This window comes from Microtus oregoni, unplaced genomic scaffold, assembly GCF_018167655.1.
Source record: "Microtus oregoni isolate MIOR12 unplaced genomic scaffold, Mior012 000008F_ref0000371, whole genome shotgun sequence".
Taxonomy (NCBI): domain Eukaryota; kingdom Metazoa; phylum Chordata; class Mammalia; order Rodentia; family Cricetidae; genus Microtus; species Microtus oregoni.
In genome coordinates, this window is record NW_024543067.1 from 3310873 (window position 1) to 3333096 (window position 22224).

At 38.5% G+C, this 22224-nt stretch overlaps 1 protein-coding gene across 3 annotated transcripts in view; it reads left to right on the forward strand.

Moving 5' to 3' along the window:
* The window catches only part of Fsd1l (fibronectin type III and SPRY domain containing 1 like), a 71208-nt gene that overhangs the window by 40586 nt on the left and 8398 nt on the right, over positions 1-22224 (forward strand). The window contains exons 7-13 of one of the 3 annotated variants that reach the window (XM_041657054.1): positions 5362-5571; positions 6612-6710; positions 10680-10809; positions 11490-11522; positions 17970-18070; positions 18640-18891; positions 21440-21528. In XM_041657054.1, coding sequence (XP_041512988.1) covers positions 5362-5571; positions 6612-6710; positions 10680-10809; positions 11490-11522; positions 17970-18070; positions 18640-18891; positions 21440-21528 — 914 coding nt within the window. The remainder of the gene's footprint in view (positions 1-5361; positions 5572-6611; positions 6711-10679; positions 10810-11489; positions 11523-17969; positions 18071-18639; positions 18892-21439; positions 21529-22224) is intronic. The other 2 variants (XM_041657055.1, XM_041657056.1) reach the window with 2 other exon arrangements.

Consider the following 22224-nt stretch of genomic DNA (forward strand, 5'->3'; position numbering starts at 1 on the left):
GCTCAGGTAGACTGTTTCAGAGGGTATCCCCCTTATGGTCTTAACCTCTTTGTTCATATTCTAACTCTTCCCACTCTTCAACTGGATGGGAGCTCAGCACAGTGCTCCACTGCAGGTCTCTGCCTCTGCTTCCATGAGTTGCTGGATGAAGGTTCTATGGTGACATTTGTGATAGTCATCAATCTGACTACAGGGCAAGGCCAATTCTGGCACCCTCTCCTCTATTGCTTAGGGTCTTAGCTGGAATCATCCTTGTGGATTCCTGGGAATTTCTCTAGTGCCAGGTTTCTTGCTAGCCCCATAATGGCTCCCAGTCAAAAATATCTCTTTCCTTGCTCTCATCTCTGTCCTTCTTCCATCTCAACTGTCCCGTTCACTCAAGTTCTCCTCCCCCTCCCTTTCTCTCCTCCTATTTCCCTTCTGACCTTCCTTTTAACTGCTGCATATAGATCTGTGTATTTCTCTCTGCAATCAAGCAAACAGTCACTTCTGTAACAGACACACATCTAATTTTCTTGATTGGATTCACTCCTCGCGCTTTTTGAAGGTAACACCAGATCCACAGGTTCTAAGTTCAGTCCCCAAAATTTCTGCTGTAGGCCCAGTTGCAAATCTGAGACCTCCAGAACCTGTTAGCTGTTAAGAAAATTGAGATTCTGCTGAGAGGGAGAATCAGCTTTCTCCAAAGGGTGAGGCCCCTTATTGGTTATTCAGTATCAAATGGTCAGTCCTTAAATACTCAAGCATTTGAGTAACACTAAATGGGCTGGGCAGGTTGGATTTGTATATCTAGCTGTGTATGTGTGTAACAATGAGAAAGAAGCCATGATTTTGAAAGTGAGCAATGGAGTGTGGGGTACATGGGAGGGATTAGAGGGATAAAAGGAAAGAGGGAAATGATGTGATTATATTTTAATTAAATAAAAAATTAATAAAATTAAAATTGAAATCCCCACAACCCACTGCTCAGGTTTCATTGACTTGGTGCAGTGGCTCACAAAGCTCAGAGAAGTGCTGTTCTTACATTTGCCAGTTTATTACAAAGGCTATTTCAAAAGGTACAAGTAAATAGTTCAATGAAGAGATAGTAGGGTGAAGTTTAGAAGGAGCCCAGGTGCAGGAGATTCTTCCCTTGTGGGATTTTGTCTGGATGAGTTCTCATTTATCTTTCTCCTTAGTGTAACATTTAGCTTCCCAGAAGTTCTCTGAAGGTAGTCATTTTGGTCCTTATGGAGACTTCATTGCATACGTCTGATTACCAATGGAGTTGGTGAGGGAAATCCACAAGATTTCCTCTTTAGATTCTTTAGCATTGCTTCCTCTGGGACCTCTCTGACTAGAAAGGAATTATAACGTATTCTCTGAGTTTCTCTAGCTTGCTTTGATAAAGTGTTTATGAATCAGTAAACATGAATGAAAACCAATATATATGTATGATAATACCACGGTGTTTTATGTAAGTGACATGGTAACCACACTTCCCCCAAATCCTAGCAATAGTAGAAATAAAGAAAAAGGAAATGGAACCTGATCAAAGTACTCTTTTTTTTAATGGAGAAAGGAAGAAAATAAGAAGAAACAGAAGAACTGCAAGACAAATAGAAAAGAGTTGACAAAGTGTCAATCATAAATCCTTCCCTATCAGTAATTTAATGCAGGCCTGGAGAAACTGGTCAACAGTAAAGAGGACTTTGTTTCTCAGAGGACTTGATTTGATTTCAGGTATCCACATGATAGCTCATTCCAGTTCTGGGAATCCAGTGCCTTTCTGATCTCTGCACATGTGCACATGGTGTATGTAAATAAACACTGCCAAAATACTCATGCACATAAAATAAATCTTAAAATCATTGACTGTAAAGGAATTCAACTCAGTAGATCACTCTTACACCACTTAAATTATTTTTCCTCCCAAGTGTCACTGCTTGAATCTCTCTTCCCTTTGTCCCCAGTTTTTAGTAGTTTACTTTGTTTCACAAGATAGAAGACTCTTCCTGCTAATAGACTTTTCGTGAGATGTCAGCTGACCTGAGATGTAGGTTATAGGGCATTGGGGGCATATGTGGTCTGTTCTCTGACACTGGGTAGCCTGCATCATTCTCAGCAGTAGAGACGAGCATCTGCTACATTTCACAGGACAAACCCTGATGGCAGTGACGAGATCAATTTGTCTTACTAAGATGTAGCATATAAGAATTGTTCATATGGTTATTTACACAGAAAATGAAATTTGGGGCAGTCTCATATTCATTAGAACTTGGTCACCTCCCCTCCTTTCAGCTTATTGTTATTTTACTGAGGTACTGACTTGGTTAATTCCCAATTCCATTTGTTTTTTTTTCTTTTGTATGTACCTCTGTTGCCTTCTTCTGAACATGTGTACGTTCAGGTGTTATTCTTCAGGACTGACCGCCATGTTTTCTAAGATGGGGTCTCCCACCAGTGCAGTAATACTTTGACACGAGGACTTATTACTAATTACGAAAGGCCTGGCCTTAGCCTAAGCTTGCTCCCAGCTAGCTCTTATAACTTAACTGACCTGCTTTTATTAATGTATGTGTTGCCACATGGCTCAGTTACCTCTTCTCTGGAGTGTGTCTGGATTGTTCTGCAACTCTCTGGCATCTCCCTGCCTCTCTTTTTCCCGGCATCCTCTCCCCTAGCAGTCCCACCTAATCTCTCCTGCTTAGCTCTTTATTAAACTAATCAGAAGATGCCTTAGGCAAGGACACATCTTTATAGTATAAATAAATATTCCAAAACATACCAGTCTGGAACTTATTGATTGGAATAGTCTAGTTGATAATCAAGCTCCTGCATCCCCAGAGCTGAGTATACAAGTGTACTAGTACAGTGCCTGGCTTTGTACATAGTTCTGAGCATGAAACTCAGGTCCTTGTGGTAACTTTACTGACTGAGCTGTCTTCCTCAGCACTGCTGTAATTATAAAAATTAGCATTTTGGGTTTTTTTATAATAGTTGTAAATTTATAGAAAATTAGGCAAATGCTAGAGCTAGCATTTTGAAACCTATTTCTTCCTCTACAATTTCCCCTATTATTACCATCTTGAATGATAAGGTACATTAAAAACAATTGACAGGCCAATGCTGATGGTTTATTTTTGTGTATGTAGGTTTTGTTGTTGTTATTTTTAAGTTGGCGGCTTGTTATATAGCTCTGACTTCCATGAACTATGTAGACAAGGCTAGCCTCTACCTCACAGAGATCTGACTGCCTTTACCTCCTGCTTGCTGATACTAACAGTGTGTGCTACCATGCCTGGCTTGACAGTTTCTTCTTAACTGATGTCTGTACTTTGTATTGGGCTTCTCTGCTGATACTGCACCATTCTCTGGGCTTTGATGGGGGTCATTTGTTACTACATTGCCAAGCAGAATTTCCACAAGGAATGAGTTCATGTGGTTAAATTCTCTTTTGCTCCATGTACTCATTCCTCACACCCCGCAGTGATTCTGTGGCCTCCTGACACTTCTAATATTTGTTTAGTTTAGGTTTTTTCCCCTTTGGTTATTTCATCTGCAAAGAAAATTTTGTTTTTATTGAGTTTGTGTGTGTTAGTTACTTTATTTTCTTGTCTTGCTGGGTTTCGATACACTTACGGTAAAATGTTGAGTAGCAATAATAAGAGGGGAAGATCTTCACCCTAGTTTTGCAGTCTTAAGGTAAGGTCCTATGTTTCTCACTGATAAATATGCTGTTAACTCTAGTCTTTTTTGAAGATGTTCCTTTTCTTCCCCTTAATTTTGTTGTTATTTGCTTGCTTTTGAGAATCCTCTGGCCCCAGCCTACCAAGAGCTGGGGTTACAGGTATACACTAATATGAACAGGTTGGAAAATATTTTATTTTATTTACTCATTATATGTGTATTAGTGTTTTGCCTGCACCTATATATGTGCACTATGTGTGTGCCTGGCACCCACAGAGGCCAGAAGAGGGTATCAGATCCCCTGGAACTGGAGTTATAGGCAGTTGAGAGCTGCCATGTGGGGCCTGGAAATAAAACCTAGGTTGTCTTCAAGAGCAATAACTGCTCTTAACCACTGAGCCCTCTCTCCAACCCTCTGGAAATATTCTTGTTTAGTTAAGTTTCTTACTCCTTCTTTGTTAAAATTTCTTATCATGAGTATTGCATATTGTCATTATAATTTTTATTTACTAAATGATCATATCTTTATTAATGTTATTGAATATATTCATCAATTTTAAATGTTGATCTAGCTTTGCACACCAGGAATAAATTTTGTTTTGAACTCATTGTGTAGTAGCCTTATCTGCCTGTAGAATTCACTGTGTGGACCAGGATGACCTCCAACTCAGACTCCCAAGTGCTGGGACTAAAGGCATGTACCTCCGTGCCCAAGAGAAATATTTTTTAATTCTCTTTTTTTAAAATCAACATAATTTGCATATGATATCAATATAGTACATGCAGATTTCAGACAAGACACATCTGTGCTATTTATACAGTGTTGCAAAGCTATGAAATCTCTCTTATGGAAAATAAATCACTTTACAGTCATACATGTTATTTATAGCTCATTGAATTCATTTGTTTTAATATATTGTAAAGCTCTTGGGAGTTGACAACTCCTAAATATGTTTGAGAAATGAGAGATTCAGTTTTGTTTAATATGTTAAAATTATTTTTTAAGGCTTGTGAAACTTGTTGGAGTCTAGTGTGATATTTTGATGTGCAATTAAATCAAAAAGCCATAATCAAATTGTTTGTCATTATATCACCCCAAACATTTGTGTTGGGAGCATTAAAAATGTCACTATTTTATATAATAAATTATTGTCAACTATTCAAGTGTAGCCATTTTCCTCTGCTTTGGAATATCAGAAGCTAGTCCTGTTATTTAACTTAATATATTTGTTCATACCTGGTAACCAACTGTTCTCTATTTGCCTACTCACTTAAAACTGCACAGAAAACAATTTTTAATTAATTTAATCATTATATTCAAAGGTTGCCAATACTGATTTACTTTGTATCAAACAACATTTAAAATTATAGATTTAAAATATGCTTTGAAGTAACAAGTCATTCTAGATTATTTTTAACATGGATAGATGTTTGGAATTTACCTGTTGCCATTCAAAATTTTAATAAACCAAGAGTATTTGAGCAAACTTTGAAATGCAAACTTTTATATTCTGGCAATGAAAGAGGTTTTAGAAAAAATTTGAATTTGTATATTATTCTTTCTCTTAGCCTAATTCGTTTTTGAATATCTAAAAAGAGGAAATAGCAAAGATTGAATGCCAAGCATAAATATTTGATTAGTGTTATAATATATGAGGAATGATATCCCCTGCCCCCTTTTCTTCTCTGCAGTCCCCAAAGCTCCAGAGATAGATCCAGTAGAGTGTCTGGTGGCTGACAATTCTGTCACGGTAGCGTGGAGAATGCCTGAAGAAGACAGTAAGATTGACCATTTCATGATGGAATACAGGAAGACAAACTTCGATGGGCTCCCGCGTGTGAAGGACGAGCGGTGCTGGGAAATGATTGATAACATCAAGGGTACTGAATACACGTTAGCAGGTATCCTGAGTCTAATCCTTAGAAGATCAGTGTTATAAAAATATTTTATTTTAAATGATAAAATCAAGTTCTATTATCCAAACTGATTTATATAGATATTTATTATATGAATTAATTTTTTGTTAAAATATCAGTAAAACTTTTAATTACTAATAATCTGCAACCTGCTAAATAGTGTATGTAAAGCAAATATAAAAGAATACTATAGAAACAGTATTTAGAATAATATAGAAACAAAGTAATCTATTTTTCTTTTTTTTTTAGACAGACTCACTGTGTAGCCCTGGCTGGCCTATACCTCACTATGAACCAGGCCAATCTTGAACTCTGCCTCCTGAGCTAAGATTAGGGCCTGTGCCACCATGCCCAGCTAATCTTTAATTTTAATTTTTTTTTTAACTAAGTAAAAAACTGTTTGTTGTACTCAAACCTCCACATTTCAGGGATGCTGTGAACCCCATTGTTTTCACTGCCACAGGATTGATTATCTCCATGTTAACACAGAATTGGGACTTAACTAAGGTTTCTTTTTGAGTTGGCTTTTTGAATGCTTCTTCAAAGGTATCTTAGTATATGAGGACTTCTGATGCTTTGAATGGCAGAATATTAGCTGGGCTCTTTGGTGCGTCCTGTGCAGAGCGGGATACATTAGGAGCTGTCGTGTTGAGCGCTAGCTCCTTCCCAGGGGCTGGTGTTGTGTACAGTAGACGCCAAGTGCATACAGCACATGGCTAACAGCACACCTGCATGGTAGGGAGCAGCACCCAGCACAGCACCACTTCTAACGAAATCTGAGAGGGTGCTGTTTTAGTTACCACTGTGTTGAAACTGTTGGTAATTGTATAGTTTATTTATTTTGAAGAAGATATTAAGTAAGCCATTATTCTGATTTTCAGTCATTACCATCCATTTACCATAAGTCTATGCTCTTCTCAAGTAAAGAGCTTTCTGAGAAGGAAAATGTCTGCTTGATGATGCACACTCACACATGTGGGAAGGAATTCCTTACTTTTTATGACTTAAAAACTTTCATTTTTTAGGCTTAAAATTTGATTCAAAGTATATGAATTTCAGAGTGCGTGCTTGCAACAAGGCTGTGGCTGGAGAGTATTCCGATCCAGTGACCCTAGAGACCAAAGGTAAGGCTGGCAGCCATTTGCACAACAGACGAGAGAATTTGCCGTTAGAAGTTATTTGAGACTTTGTCAGGGTCTTTTTCATGTGTGGTTGGATTTCTTCCTACCACCTACCTCTGGCTTTTCCAATGTGGGAAATACAAGGCAGGAAAACAGGACTAGAGTAGTAGTGGTTTATAGTAGATTTTTCCCTTATAATTATATTCTTGTGGGCAAAATAGACAGATGATAGTATTTTTCAGTATTTCTTTCATTTATTTTTATTTATTTGGTTTCTTCTTAATTTTAAATTAGATTTCTATTTATTTTGTGTGCATATGTGGGGGGCATTGCATGCATGCACGTTGAAGAACAACTTGTAGGAGTCACTGTGTAGGTTTCAGGGATCGAATTCAGGTCAGCAGTCTTGATAACTTGTGCCTTTACCTGCTAAGCCATCACACTGTCCTGAGTGGTGATGTTATACTTGCCTCTGGGTGTTTAGTTCACAGTTTGGGTTAGAGTAAATAGGTAAGCATTGCTGAAGTGGTCTGTAATTTTCAGAGAATTAATTATGAATCAGCAACAAGACATTCTCTCTATTTTTCCCAAATTTTCTTGCAGTTACTACCATTTATACAGTTTATTAATATTTATATAGCATACACACATATGTCATAATAATGAAAAATTAATCATTTGGTCATTAAGATCATTTTGAGAGATCACTGCTAGACATTACTGCTATCCATACTGCAAATGACAAGAGGAAAATTGAAATATGTATTTACCTCCGTCCCTAGAGCTGCTCTAGATGTGTATAGGAATCTGTTCTAGGTCCTAGGCATTCTTTATTGGAGGCTTCTAACCCAGGTTCTGTTCTCTCAGAGAAGTTTAGATTTATGAATGTCCCCTTTTGTAACACGGAAGAACGTTTAGGTATTTGCCAATTTGAAAGCCACTCTTCCAGAGCTCCCCACTTGTGAGGTGATCACTGCCTGAGATTTCTTGCTGAATTAGACTCTAGATTATAATCTGTATTTGAGACTTGTAGCACCCACTGACTTCTAGTTTATTTATGATGCAGTTGAGTAGATATACATGCTAGTACATGATCTAGGTGATAATCATGTACCACAATAAAGTTAAGTCCTATAACTTGACCCCAGGCCCTGTGCATGGTAGGCAAGTGCTTGGGCCTTCAAGGTCTGTAAGTTTCTGATGATACAAACTCAGTAATGTCTGTGGCATAAAGCCTAGGGAAATTCCCAGTTGAAGTAATATGAATTAGCAAATAATTTTACTTGAGAATTATACATAGCTTAGTGAAGAAATGTAATTGCTTTGAATTATTTATTATTAAAATGAGATATTACTGTTTTTTAAAAAGGTTTCTATATTTCAAAGCCTTGTAAAATTTCCAGGCAGATAATCTTTTCTATGTGACTTGATCTACTTCTGCCCATTGTCAGGAAAGAGTGAGTTACTGTAATTATGAACTCCAAGGAGCAGCAGATCTTTGGGTTGTTGGTGTTCCTTGTGAACAAACCTGGATCTAACTGTGACAAGCTGTAAATTTTATGAAAATTTAAGTTGGAAACTAGTAGGCTTATGGCCTCCTGGGAGTCTGATAGCTGCTCCTTTAGCAGTGTCTGGATTTTACCAAGCATACTCTTGATTGGTCTTGGGGTTCTTAGAGAAAGACTAAGCTGATTTCAGTCTCTGGGGTTTCATAGAAGTAATTCCCCAGGGATAGCCTAGGTTAAAGTACAACCCTGAAACCCAGGAACCATGATTCTAAAATTATTTCTTATGTGACTATGGATCATAAAGTTTCTGGGATTATTTTGTAGCACTGATGTGACTATTAATGGAAACACAAACATTGTAAAAAAAAAAAAGTCCAGGTTTTTAAAAAACAATTGAACAATTGTTTAGTAAGTTACTTGGCTTATTCCTGCTATTTTTGACTACCCAATATCAGTCAGTATACCAGTAGAGAATGGAGGGAAGTGGAGATGGCAGTTAAATAGTTCAGGCCCATAAAACTGTATACACTTAGCATTGTTTTTTTCGGTCCCTTCAGTATGTGTAGCATTATTCCTTCTGGCATAAAATTTGTCAGTGATGAGTATTATAAGGTCTTGTCACCAGAATTTTTAAGGTATGTTATCCTTTCCTTCCATGTAAAAATAAATGATATTACTAGTTAACAAAACTCTCCAACTTCAAACAATAGTGTCTGTGGTTTAGCTCTGTAGTATAAGACACAGGATCTTACCTTCAAGAAAGCAAGTCTTTTCTCAACCCTTCGCTCTCTATTCTTTGCTTTTAGAGTATTGTCTATGTTATCATAGAGAAAATGTATGATTTAAGAGAGGTCAGATAAAGTATTAGTGTCAAGAGAAAGAAAAAGACTAGACATGACTCACTTTTGGAAACCTGTGCCCTTGTGTTTGGATGGTGTGGTATTTGATTTGAATCACAAGTGGTTTGGGGTAGTGCCTTTTCCTGCCACCCAGATGGCTCTTTACTGCATCATAAGAAATATTAAGGAATAGCCTAGGATTTTTCTTTCTAATGGCCTTGGGATTTTAGTAAGCTATAGGCAATTGATGGCACCTCCATGGTAAAGCCCAGGTTTCTTTCTTTCAAAAATATAAATGCTGTTTACTGTATAACCGAATACCTAACGTACAGAATATAACTGTTTTCATAAAGCAGTTGACTTTAGAAATGTCTCAATGTATCTACCTAATAAAGAATTCTATCTTCTTTTTACTGAAAAGCTGCAATTACTCGTCTGTTTACTCTGCATAGACGCAGCTTTAGAGAGTGGTTGACGTCCTTGTGTAGTGTGACATTTGTAGCTGTGCAGTCAGTAGATTTTTGTTCAGATGTGTCATAAGTGAAACAATGAACAATGGCTATGATGTGTGTTGGAATTGAATTGCTCTTGCCAGAATCAGGGATGAAAGGCTGCTCCATCCACTGGGTAATCATTGGGCTCTATGTGCTTTCTTGTTTGGTGATCACAGGCTCATAAAAGGCCTTACCTAATTTCACCTAGTATCTGTAAGCAAAGGTGTGTTGTAAAGGACGTTTCTTTAATCTATAATTAACAAAAGTATGAACTTTTGGCAGGAGGTAGTAGAAGCAGATTAATGTGTAACTCTATACGTGATGCCTTCTGAGAGTTTGGAAATTGCACTACAAAGAGAAGAAACAGCATTACACAGCTGTGAAATCACTTCTTTTAATGATTTTTTTCCTCAGTTTTTAGAAAGGGAAGCTTTTTTTCTCAGTAAGCACTTCCAAGGACTTTGAACAGTACATATAGTTCCCCAAAACATCAAATAATCTAAAAAGCATAGGTTGTTTTATATTTTTTGTTTACCTTTTTCATTAAGTGATGCTTTTCCCCTCTACTCTGTCAATCAAGACATCTGTCATCTACCTCAGTTCCTCAGCTTATGTCACCGTCACGGCCCCAGTATATCCGTGTTTATATCAGTTTAGAACTAATGAGAGTTTAGGTGTGAAATTGTTGATGCATTAAAGCTTCAGAGAGAATACTTGTGCTGTTCTTACATTAAATTCCTTTCTTATACTATGTTGCTTTTTCTTCCTCCATACTTGTACTAGTTCTCCCTTTCATTCAGTCAGAACAATCAACTGAGAACCAACTGATAATTCTAATAAAATGAGATCTTGATTACTGTGTGCCGACTGAGAGTTCTGTAGAAGTAGAGATAGCATGGGCAGTGCAAGTGCACTGTACTTGGTTAGTGTATAAGAAATGCAGAGAAAGTAATTGAAAATAGGTGGGAATTATAGACTACAACCTAAGCATTGAAAGGTTTTTGTGTGAAGGTTAGGGATTGGAGGTTTTCTCTCTTTGTACAGAGTTGGCTCAGTGAATAAGAAATAATATGGAAGGTGTGTTCCGGACAGTGGAGAAGTCTTACATTTGTTAAACATTGTCTTGGGCAGCTCTTAACTTCAGTTTAGATAACTCATCATCACATTTGAACTTGAAAGTTGAAGATTCCTGTGTAGAGTGGGATCCTACTGGAGGAAAAGGCCAAGAAAGTAAAATTAAAGGAAAAGAGAACAAGGGCAGGTAAGTCAGTCATTACACCTGTTCTGTGGACAAGCGCTTACGCATTGACTTGTCTCTGGCCATGACTGTTCCTGAATTCTTACTGTATGGACAGGTGCTTGGATGTTGATACTTATTTGACAATACTTCATAATTTCAATGTCTATTCTGCACAGTAATATGTTTATGATTATATTAATAACTCAGAGGTGAAGAATATCAACTGTCAAAACTTGAATTTGTAATTAACATTTTTCATACCTTTTTCTTAATTTCTTTCCTTATTGTGTCACATATTTTTATTTCAGCAATCTGTTTTTAATGTTTATTGGTGCACCGATTGAATTAGTTACAGAGAAGTTTCTTGACCTCTGTCTAGGCATATAGGTCATCTGTTTTACCTGAAAGAGAGCTGCACGAAATGACTTTGAGCATTTCTGTCCCAAGCCTGCTGCTGAAGAGCAGCCCACTGCACTCAAGGGCAGGCTTCAGAGGCTTTTGTTTTTGTTATGTTTTCCTAGATGAATCAGAATATGGAAACCATAAGTTTTCAATGGTAAAGTTCTGTTCAGACTGATGGTTAATGTCTGTGAGTTGAACAGTGAATGAAAGCTCACTCAGCAAGCATTCAGTTCTGTGGTTAGATGTTAAGTTTAAGTTGTAAAGTAGTGTCTTAACAGTTGCCTGTTTTTATCTGACAGTGTCCATGTTACTTCACTGAAGAAACACGCAAGGTGATGATCTGTGTCTGTCTAGTTCTAGGACATAGTATCTAGCTTGGCTGTATAATTTCTTTTAACCAATAAGCAGACGCCATTGCCGCAGCCTTCATGAGTTAAAACACTGCTCTGTGTAGACTGTCTCTACTGGTAGCTTGTGTTTGGATTTGCAGCATCGTAGTACACTGCATTCTCTGAGTTACATTGGATATGATAACATGTGCTATGCTTTAAAAAGACTATTCCTCATTTGATTTTTACCCTGCTTTTACTTATACTTGGCATCTTTCTTGTTTAACTGTGTTCAATAACATCATTGATTGCTTTTATGTGCATTTGTTAAGAGATGGGCTTGGATTGTTCTGTAATTACGTAATTTCAAAAGTATCCAGTTAAAAACAATGAACATCATTGATGAAATGACTAAGAGTGCAGAAACAGGGATCGTTGCAGGCTGCTCAAGTAAGAAGGTGTTTATGTGAAGATATCGTGTATCTTTACCAGATGCCCACATGCACTCTCTTCTCAAAGTCGTCTCTGCCTTTTGGTTTATTGGTGAAAGTGATTGCATTTGTGTTTTAAAATGCTTTTGAGGGGGGCTGGAGATATGGCTCAGTGGTTAAGAGCACTGACTGCTCTTCCAGAGGACCTGGGTTCAATTCCCAGCACCCACATGGTAGCTCACAACTGTCTGAAGATCCAATTGCAGGGGATCTGACACCTTCACACCAATGCACATAGAATAAAGTTAAATAAGCCATAAAAATATTTGAAAAAAAATAAAATGCTTTTGAATTTTATAGACTGCATAACATTTAATTTGGCAGCTTGGAAAATTGTAGACTGTATTTAGCATTTCACACTGTTCTATCTTTCTCCTTTTAAGGGTATTATATATGAGTATCTCTTACCTGAAACCCTTGAGATTCAAAAGTATTTTAGATTTTGAAATATTTGCCTGTATAAATGAGCTATCATAAGGTTAGGACCCAACTCTAAACTCAAAATTTGTTTCATGTGCACCTTAATTAAATGAAAACAATTTGCCATGTTTTAGTGTACCATTGTTTTGACTGTTACTTGCTGCAGCTTACGTATGGCATTGCCTACTCATGGCATTGTATCAGTGCTAAGAGTTTTCAGCATTGAAATAGTTCAGATTTTTGGGTTAAGACTGCTTAAGATGTATACATTTATTTATATTTTTCATAAATACTTGTTTGTTATGGAATATATCATAGATATTATGGGATTTATAGGGATAGTCACTGTCCTTGCTTTCAAAAACTTAGTGTAAGTCATATAGATAAGATATATATACTTGAAACAATGATACAAGATGATCACTGTGTGTAGTGATGGACTAAAAGAAAGATGTTCAGCTGCCAGATGTTGTGCTGGTCAGTTAGAACTCTGTGCCAAACAGCTGTAACAGATGAGGCTTGGCTGACTTGCTATGATAGTGTAGGGAAGGTCTCAAAGAAAAGGGTGCCCACCCACCCTGTGTTCTGTTTTCCTCACTTGAATGGCACCCAGGGAAGGTTGGCTGAATTAACACAGGTGATAGGTGGAAGAGTTTGTCACTGGCAGAAAGCCCCAGGCAAAAGGTTGTGTTGGTTATGGAGTAGAGTGCTAAAGAAGTGGGAACAGTGACAAAATCTGGCTCCCCCGTACGTACACTTTAAAAATGTGTCTTTGCCTGGGCTCTTTCCTCCATAAGAACAGGTCTCTAAATAAAGCTTAGTAAGCTAAGAAGACTGCTCGGTCTCTGAGTGTTGTTTTAGCTAAGGAATATGAGTCCCTCTAGACACTGCTATAAGAACTGGGTGTTCTCCACACTTGGTATGAGCAGGGCTGACCACTGTACTGTCTGACACCAAGGCTCCCTACTCAAACCTCCTGGAAACCTGCCTGGTGTGGTCTTTGTAGTTCTCTGTGTTTGAAGTGAAATGTCACAAAAGGGTTTTCGTCGGGATCTAGAGCCTATAATATTAGTACAGTAGGTTCTGAAAGACTTTTACTCAAGAAATAGTATTTAGACTGATTCTTCTAGAAGTGGAAGAGTATGTGGTGTTTCATCATGCAGTGAAGAGGAACAGGAAGAAATGCAATAGACAAGTACAATCTAAAAATGAACACTTCGGCTGGCGCATTTAGTTATGAAGTACTCTAGGAGTGACAAGACTAAAAAGGCAGATTGGGACTAAAGCAAGCCTACAAGCCTGAATTGTTGATAGACAATGTAAAAAATGGTTGTTTCAAAGTAGGGGAACCCATTCTGTTTATCTAACAGTAGTGAACAAGCTGGATTGAGTGGCGAATCATTTGAAAAGCTGGTAAAACAATTTGCTCTAGGGGTACTCAAAAGTGCTTAATCTAGTTAAGCTGCCCAAATACCTTTAAGTTGGATAGAGCACTGTTTGTTACACAAGGTGATGGCTGTCGGCCTTGCAAGAATGTACTGCCGAGCTGGAGGCCGGGGGTTCTAAAGTGGAAATATTTTCTTCATTTAACCTAACTCTGAAGCTAACTGACACATCAGCAGTTATCTCTCTTTCTGTTTTTCATGCTGCCTTGTATTTCTTTATGACTGGTAAGTCACATTCATTTTAATTATGTTTCTCTGGTTCTTTAGATGAGCACTTATTATATTTTGAAGCCAGACTCAGTAAAATGTTTTTTTTTCTTCTTTCTACTGTTACTGTCCTCTAAATGTTTAGTACTGAACCTGTAAAATAGTTTCAGAATGAGTTTCTTCCCAGCAGAGAGTTGAAGAACCCACTGGTGGAGGAGTAAATGAACCTTGGGTAGTTTGGAAAGATGTCCTTGTTGATTCTGACTCCCTTGTGCCTTCTCAGTTCATCAGTCTATCTCAGTCTGTCTCAATTTATGTTGTGCCTGCTCAATTTACCTTAACACTTTGTTATAAAAAAAATTCTAAGCCAAGCAGTGGTGGCACACACCTTTAATCTTAGCACTCTGGAGGCAGAGGCAGGTGGATCTCTGAGTTCAAGGCTGGCCTGATCTATAGAGTGAGTTCTAGGACAGGCTCCAAAGCTACACACAAAAAAAAACCCTGTTTCGAAAAACCGAAAAAAAAAAAAAGCCACCCTAGTCAGGCGGTGGTGACACACACCTTTAATCCCAGCACTCAGGAGGCAAAGACAGCCAGATCTCTGTGAGTGCAAGGTCAACATGTCTGCAGATCTAGTTCCAGGACAGCTATGGGTGTTAACAGAGAAACCCTGTCTCGAAAACTCAAATAATAATAATAACAAAATTTGAAAGACCTTATTTTTTCCAGTTTTAAGACTGAAAGAGCACAGGTGGCCCTTCAGCAATAATACCATATTTTAGTAAAGATACTGTATATCTCCTGTGTGCTGAGGACACAGTATGTGATCCCTGTTCACAGTTATTTTCCTTCCCTAACGTACTTCACTTACCATAGCAACCACATGTTGAAGGTACCACATATTAGGTTGTATATGCATTGTCTTTTTATTGACATCTTTAGTCCATGTCTGTTGTTAAGGGAAACATTTACCTACTTACTTCTTCGGTGGCTCCTTGCCCTGCCCTCCTGTGCCACTGTTATAATTTGAGTTTTAAGAGTTCTTCATAGGGGCCCAGGAAATGCAGCTCAGTTGCAGAGTGCTTCTGTAACATGTGCACACACATCCCTGATCCCTCCCCTAGCACCAGAACAGGAAGAAAAGAGACACTACCCAGTTGTTACAGTTGTGTCTACATCATAGCATCCTGGCATGCTGCTTTTAATTCTTGCTATCTTTAATTATACTTTTACTATAACTTCTTTCTCATCTTCTTTCACTGATCATTGCCTGGTTACTCACAGAAAGATCTTTTTTACTAACCTTCTCCATCTCTCAGCTGAGAAGCAATCACAGTCATGACTGGTCAGCGTGCTAGCCTGTCCCAGAGGACTGGGGATCAGAGGGCAGCTAGATGTAGTGAAAGAAAGGCTGCTGTTCTAAAGCACAGTCCAGGCCCTCTCTAGTTTCCAAATGTATTTTCTACAAATATATTTATTAGCTAAAACGGTTCATTATATGTAAATATCAGTCTATGAAACTAAATTGCCAAGAGGAAGGCTAATATGCAGTAATATTTTGGTGACTGCGTTAGGTGGTCTTTGGTAAGCTATCCTGATTGCCCAGTCATATAGTCTCCTGGAGAAGCTTGTTTCAGGTAGCAGCTTCAAGTGAATGTTAGCAGATACTTGTGAATCACACAGAAGTCTTGTCTTGCATAGATATTTCAGAGATTTAAAACTTTTGTTATAATTTATGAGCCATGTTAGGCCAGTTTTATTTTTATTTTTAACCCTGTTCCTTTTCAAGCTTTCCTAATGTGGCACCTAATGCAGGGCTTTTTACACTTCTAAAGCAACAGAATGGCTTATTTAGATTAAATATGTGTGGTGATATTTTGTTTGTGCTTCAACAAATAAAGCTTACCCAAAGATCAGAGTGCAGAGCCAGGCAGTGGTGGCATACACGTTTAATCCTAGCTCTTGGGAGGCAGAGGTAGATGGATCTCTGTGAGTTCAAGGCCACTCTGGGTACACTATATTGGTCCAGTCTCAAAGGGAAACAGAGAGTACTGTAATTCCAGTAGTTGGGAGTCACACACCATCGAGTCCCCCAGCTCCTGTCTCCTCCAGCCTTATACTCCTCTCTTTACTTCCTTAGTGCTGGGATAAAAGCGTGAGACTCCCACTCAGCTCATTTTTGCTCTTCCTGCTCCACTTCTGCCCCAGGAACTTCACAGAAATGTTCATTTTCCAGTCCTCATTCATCCCTGTTCATGTTGTCTGAATAAACATAATGTATAATTTACAAAACCTTACTTTTTAAAGGAAAGAATATCTTTATTATTCTAGCATGTTAATTAATCACTGTTAATAGTCTCTCATATATACTGCTGGTTTTTATTTACAGCCACATTTATGCTTATGAATATTTTTTCAATTTTCACTTTTAATGTATTTTTAAAATTTTATAAAAATACAGGACTTTTGATCTTTTTAGGAAGAATTAAACTAAACATGCAGATTTTATTCTATGTAATCATGATACTTAATATCATTCACTACAAAGTGGACACTTGAAGCAGTTCAGTTTAGTTTAATTATTCAAAACCATCTAATCAGCCTGTCCTTGACAGTAAGATAACATTTAAACAATGAAAACTGAGGTTATTGGATCATATGAAATGACTTTAAATATCTTTATTCTTGTGCGTATGAGGGATTTGTACATTAATTTTATTTGGTAATTTATTTTCTACTAAATTTTTTCCTTTGGAAGAAAAATTCTAATGCAACTGTATTGGAAAACTTCTAAGTTGTAATTGCTAGTAAAGTATTTTCATTTTCCCTAAATAATCTCAGAATAATCTCTCAAAATCTCCCCTCCTTCATGTGTGAGTGTGTGCGTGTGTTCTTGACTATAGGTAGATAGGTAGGCAGTATTCTTCCAGTGCCAGTCACCTTGTATTTTGAGACTGGATCTTTTATTTTCCTGGGACTTACCAAGCAGGTTGGCTGGCCAGAGAGCCGCATGCACCCACCTGTCACTTGTCCAGTTCCGGGGTTGCAAGTGCAGATCACCATTCCTGACTTACATGCATTCTAAGGACTGAGATCCAGTCCCTATACTTGCACGCTAAGCTTAAGCTTGCACTTGACCATTTGAGCTTCTCTAGAGCCTAATTTTAGGATACTAACCAAAAAGAAAATGCTTTTCAAATGCAAACTCAGTATAATTAAAGCGTACTTTAAACACATCTTGAAGGGCGAGCTACAAGGAACTGAGGCTGCAAAAAGTGCACCGTGGAACCTGGGGCGCTACCTTGATAGAGATTTAGTCTATTTGAAGTTTTTGAGAGTTGTTGAAGAGTGTAATAATGTCCAGTTTGCTGTCACGTTATTTGCTATGAAAGGAGATCATATTGATCTTATTCATTGTAGTAGTGGGCATGCTTTGAGCTTTGATATTTCCAGTACATAGATTCAGGTAACTTTCTTTTTTAAGAAGAGAAGATCAAGAACAAAATTACTGCTAATAAAATGACTACTTAGTTGTGGTTATATAAGGAACCTGCTTTTTTATTTATAAGCTATAACATACCAAGATCTTTCTTAATTTTTTTCCATCAGCAAGTCTTGTCTCATTTTGGCATTGTTTCTTATTTCAGCTGTGTGCTCTTGGTATACGCCTTGCTCAGTCTGCATGACATTAGCATTTTCAGCCTGCTTTGTGTTGATGACTTCTTATATTTGTGTTCATAATTGATAGCTCTTAATAATTTATATGAAGTAAAATGCTGCAACACAATGAGAAGTATTTTCAGAAACTTTTGCTGCGATTTGTAATCCTAATTTATGAACCATTCTCAACATAAAATATTTTTATTTTTGCTTCTGATTTTTTTTAGAAGTGGTACACCATCCCCAAAACGGACGTCTGTAGGCTCCAGGCCACCAGCAGTAAGAGGCAGCAGAGACCGTTTTACTGGGGAGTCATACACAGTGCTAGGTAGGATAAAGCATAGTGTTCTCAGATTTAAGGTCACATATTAAGTACACTGTAAGCTTCCTACTTCGCATCTAGAAAGCCTTCCTGTATGTGAACAAGTCTGTAGAAGCTTTCTTATTGAAACCTGAATACTTTGAGAGTTACAAGTACTTACAGTCTTTAGTTTGACCTACTGATACTTTTAAATCTCTACTTCAGCTCATAGAGTATGCCTCATGAATATATAATCCGTGAAGGGATTTTAACAAAGAAAGGCTTTAAATTATTTTATATTCATATAAACATAAGCAATACATGTAAATTTATAGCACATACTCTGTATTTAGTATCTGTTGTTGGCATGGTTATTTTCACGGAAAGAGTAGTTAAATTTAGTGGGTATGACGGCATAAGCCTGTAGTCTAGTACTTTGGGGGCTGAGGTGGAAGGATCTTGAACTTGTGGCTATTCTGAGCAACACTGAGATTTACTCTAAAAGAGAAATTACGTTGTTGTAGAACATGTGGTAACTAAAGATCTGTGACTCTCAAGGACAACTCAGAGTCAAAACCTTTCCTCACCTTTTGCAGGAGATACCGCTATTGAAGGTGGACAGCATTATTGGGAAGTCAAAGCCCAGAAGGATTGTAAATCCTACAGTGTGGGCGTAGCATACAAAACTTTGGGAAAATTTGACCAGTTAGGAAAGACAAACACCAGTTGGTGCATCCATGTCAACAGCTGGTTACAGAACACATTTGCTGCCAAACATAACAATAAGGTCAAAGCTTTGGATGTTCCTGTTCCTGAGAAAATAGGTGTGTTTTGTGACTTTGATGGAGGTAAGTGTACTTATTTTTCTAAAAAGTCATTTCCCCATACTTGCTTGTATTTGAATATACGTTATGTATACAAAGTAATGTTGCAAAGTGCTTTCACTTCTGTGAAAGTATATAGGAATACTGCTTTTTCCTGTTCCTGTTTAGTGGCAGTTGATTTCTTTAAGAAAACGAGAAACTAGACAAAACCACTGCATTTAAAATAGATGAAAAAAAGACAAATGATATCAGCCTGGTTAGGATAGAGACCCAAGAGGAGAGCCGCCAAAGGGGACCTCCAAAAGAGAGAGCGAGTGTGAAACTGAGCAAGTCAGTCAGGGCAAGATGATGCAGAAAGACGGACTGGGAGTGGAGTGGAGTGTGCCTGGGCTCAGTAGTTAGCAGACAGATGGGGTAAAGCTTAAAAGCTGATAGAATTTGGCACAATCAATGTATGAAGGAAGAGATCTTAGCATTTAGTGAGCTAATAACAGCTAATGTGGAATAAGTAATGTTATTGGTGGATGCCAAAGGATGCTGTTCTGGTCTATGAATTTTAAACTGTTACAGCTAGGCCTGAATACATTTTTACTCATCAGAATAGGAACCATTAAGGATCAACAAACTTTTACCAATAAGAAATATTTATCCAGGTAGTATAAAACACACACACACACGAGGAATCTGACTAATTTCTTCATCCTGCTAATTGTAGAATTATTTTTCTTTTCTTTTCTTTTTTTCTTTTTGGTTTTTTTGAGACAGGGTTTCTCTGTAGCTTTGGTGCCTGTCCCGGAACTAGCTCTTGTAGACCAGGCTGGCCTCGAACTCACAGAGATCTGCCTGCCTCTGCCTCCTGAGTGCTGGGATTAAAGGTGTGCACCACCACTGCCTGGCTGTGGAATTATTTCTATGACAGAAAGTTTTCTAGGTTCTTGAACAAGCAGTAGTGAGTTGCTTGGTGATGTGGTGCTTTGCTCTGTATTTGAAACAGTGGTTTTTTGAGGTATGGTCAGGCCCTTTGTGGAGAATCAGGCCTTCCTGTTAGCCAGTGCCAGCCGAAAGCAGTGCAATTGTTGATGCATTTCGTGGATTTGCTAAGCATACTTCTCAGGTGGGGTGGTTTTTGACAGATTCATCAGAATCGAAACTTCTTGGTTTGACCACTGAGCTAATCATTATCAATTGTCATGTACACTCCACTTTTCCTTACATTCACAATCACATTGAGAAATGGCTGTGTAGAATAAGAGAGGACAACAGTTGAAAACAACTTCCTTTTCATTTTAGGTCAGTTCAAGAGGTGTCCACTTATCAAGTCTTTCACCTTTTCAGTTGCTTCCAAAGCAAACCACTACTGAACAGTCCCTGTTGAGTTGCTCAGCAACTTCTTGTGTAATTAGTTGTTAAGAAGGTCACTGTCATTTTGTGAAGGCTGACCACAGTGTTCCTCGTCTTCAAGACCCTTTTTTTACCCCACCACTGTAGTGCGTGTCCACTAGCGGATCCTGCCGGCGCTGTAGCGCGTGTCCACTAGCGGATCCTGCCAGGGCTGTAGTGCGTGTCCACTAGCAGATCCTGCCAGGGCTGTAGTGTGTGTCCACTAGCAGATCCTGCCAGGGCTGTAGTGCGTGTCCGCTAGCGGATCCTGCCAGGGCTGTAGTGCGTGTCCACTAGCGGATCCTGCCAGGGCTGTAGTGCGTGTCCACTAGTGGATCCTGCCGGCGCTGTAGTGCATGTCCACTAGCGGATCCTGCTGGCGCTGTAGTGCGTGTCCACTAGCGGATCCTGCCAGGGCTGTAGTGCGTGTCCACTAGCGGATCCTGCCAGGGCTGTAGTGCGTGTCCACTAGCGGATCCTGCCAGGGCTGTAGTGTGTGTCCACTAGCGGATCCTGCCGGCGCTGTAGTGCGTGTCCACTAGCGGATCCTGCCAGGGCTGTAGTGTGTGTCCACTAGCGGATCCTGCCAGGGCTGTAGTGTGTGTCCACTAGTGGATCCTGCCGGCGCTGTAGTGCGTGTCCACTAGCGGATCCTGCCGGCGCTGTAGTGTACGTTCACTAGTGGTGCCTCGACCAGACTCCATGCTGATGCTGTGGGTTTTGTCTTTTGCTTTACAACCAGTTTTGAACATATATAAGAAAACTTGAGTTTGCTTTTTGTCTGGCATTTCCATAGTATAAAATAAATGTAAAACAAACAGCAAATAATGTTAGTAACAAGAAACAAAAAGCAAGCAATGTACATTAAAGCGGTACATAGCATAACCATAACTATTTAAGAATTATATGGTGTTCTTACGTATGCCAGTGATGGCAAATTTCAACAGTGCAAAGCCACACTTACTTCTGCACCAGCTTAATAGATGATGGAGATACTACCAAGGTCTTGAATGCCAGGAGAAAACCAGAGTTAGATTTTCTTTTCATGTTTTCAGATTTTTATAAGAATTGTTAAGTATGGTTCATACAGTTTGTAAAAAAATTAATGCTAAAATACAGTTTTTGACATGGTCACATGTTGATCCTAGATGTTATAACTTTGGATAATGCATTAGACTTTCTATCCTTTTAGGTCAGCTGTCTTTCTATGATGCACACTCAAAGCAGTTGCTATATTCCTTCAAGACAAAATTTACTCAGCCAGTACTGCCTGGTTTCATGGTTAGTATCTTATTTATTTTTTATCTGGCTTGGCAGTTTTGAGAATAATATGTGCTGTATTATTTGAGGAAGCAGAGTACCTTACTCCCTTTGTATTCGTCTCCTTTTCCCCACCCACCCTTTCTAAATTTCTGTGTGTTTTCAGTATGTCTTATTAAAGTCAGTCCTAACATACAGAGGTACAGAATGGCAAGCATGGATATTTACAGGACTGCACTCACCTTTGTGACTAGCACCCGAGCGAGCAGTGCAGCCTTACAGTGTCCTGTGCCCACCTCCACCCCCAAGAGGCTCTTCTGGAAGTTAGCCACCATCCTGGACATTAATGCTCCAGATTCGTTTAGCCTCCTTTTCAGTTTTATGGAGTGGCATGCTGTCTTTATGCTCTTGTTTCTTCTTCAAGTTTTGTATTTTTAAGTTTTACATTTAAGTCTGTGATTGATCTCTTTTGAGTAGACTTTTGTAAACAGTCTAGCTCATGCCTTTTTTTTCTTCTTCTTTGCACTTGGATACCCACTTCCTCTAGTACTGCTTAATTTTTTTTTCTTTTTCTTTTTTCTTTTCTTTTCTTTCTTGTTTTTTTTTAAGACGGGGTTTCTTTGTAACTTTGGATCCTGTCCTGGAACTAGCTCTTATAGACCAGGCTGGAACTCACAAAGATCCACCTGTCTCTGTGTCCCAAGTGCTGGGTTTAAA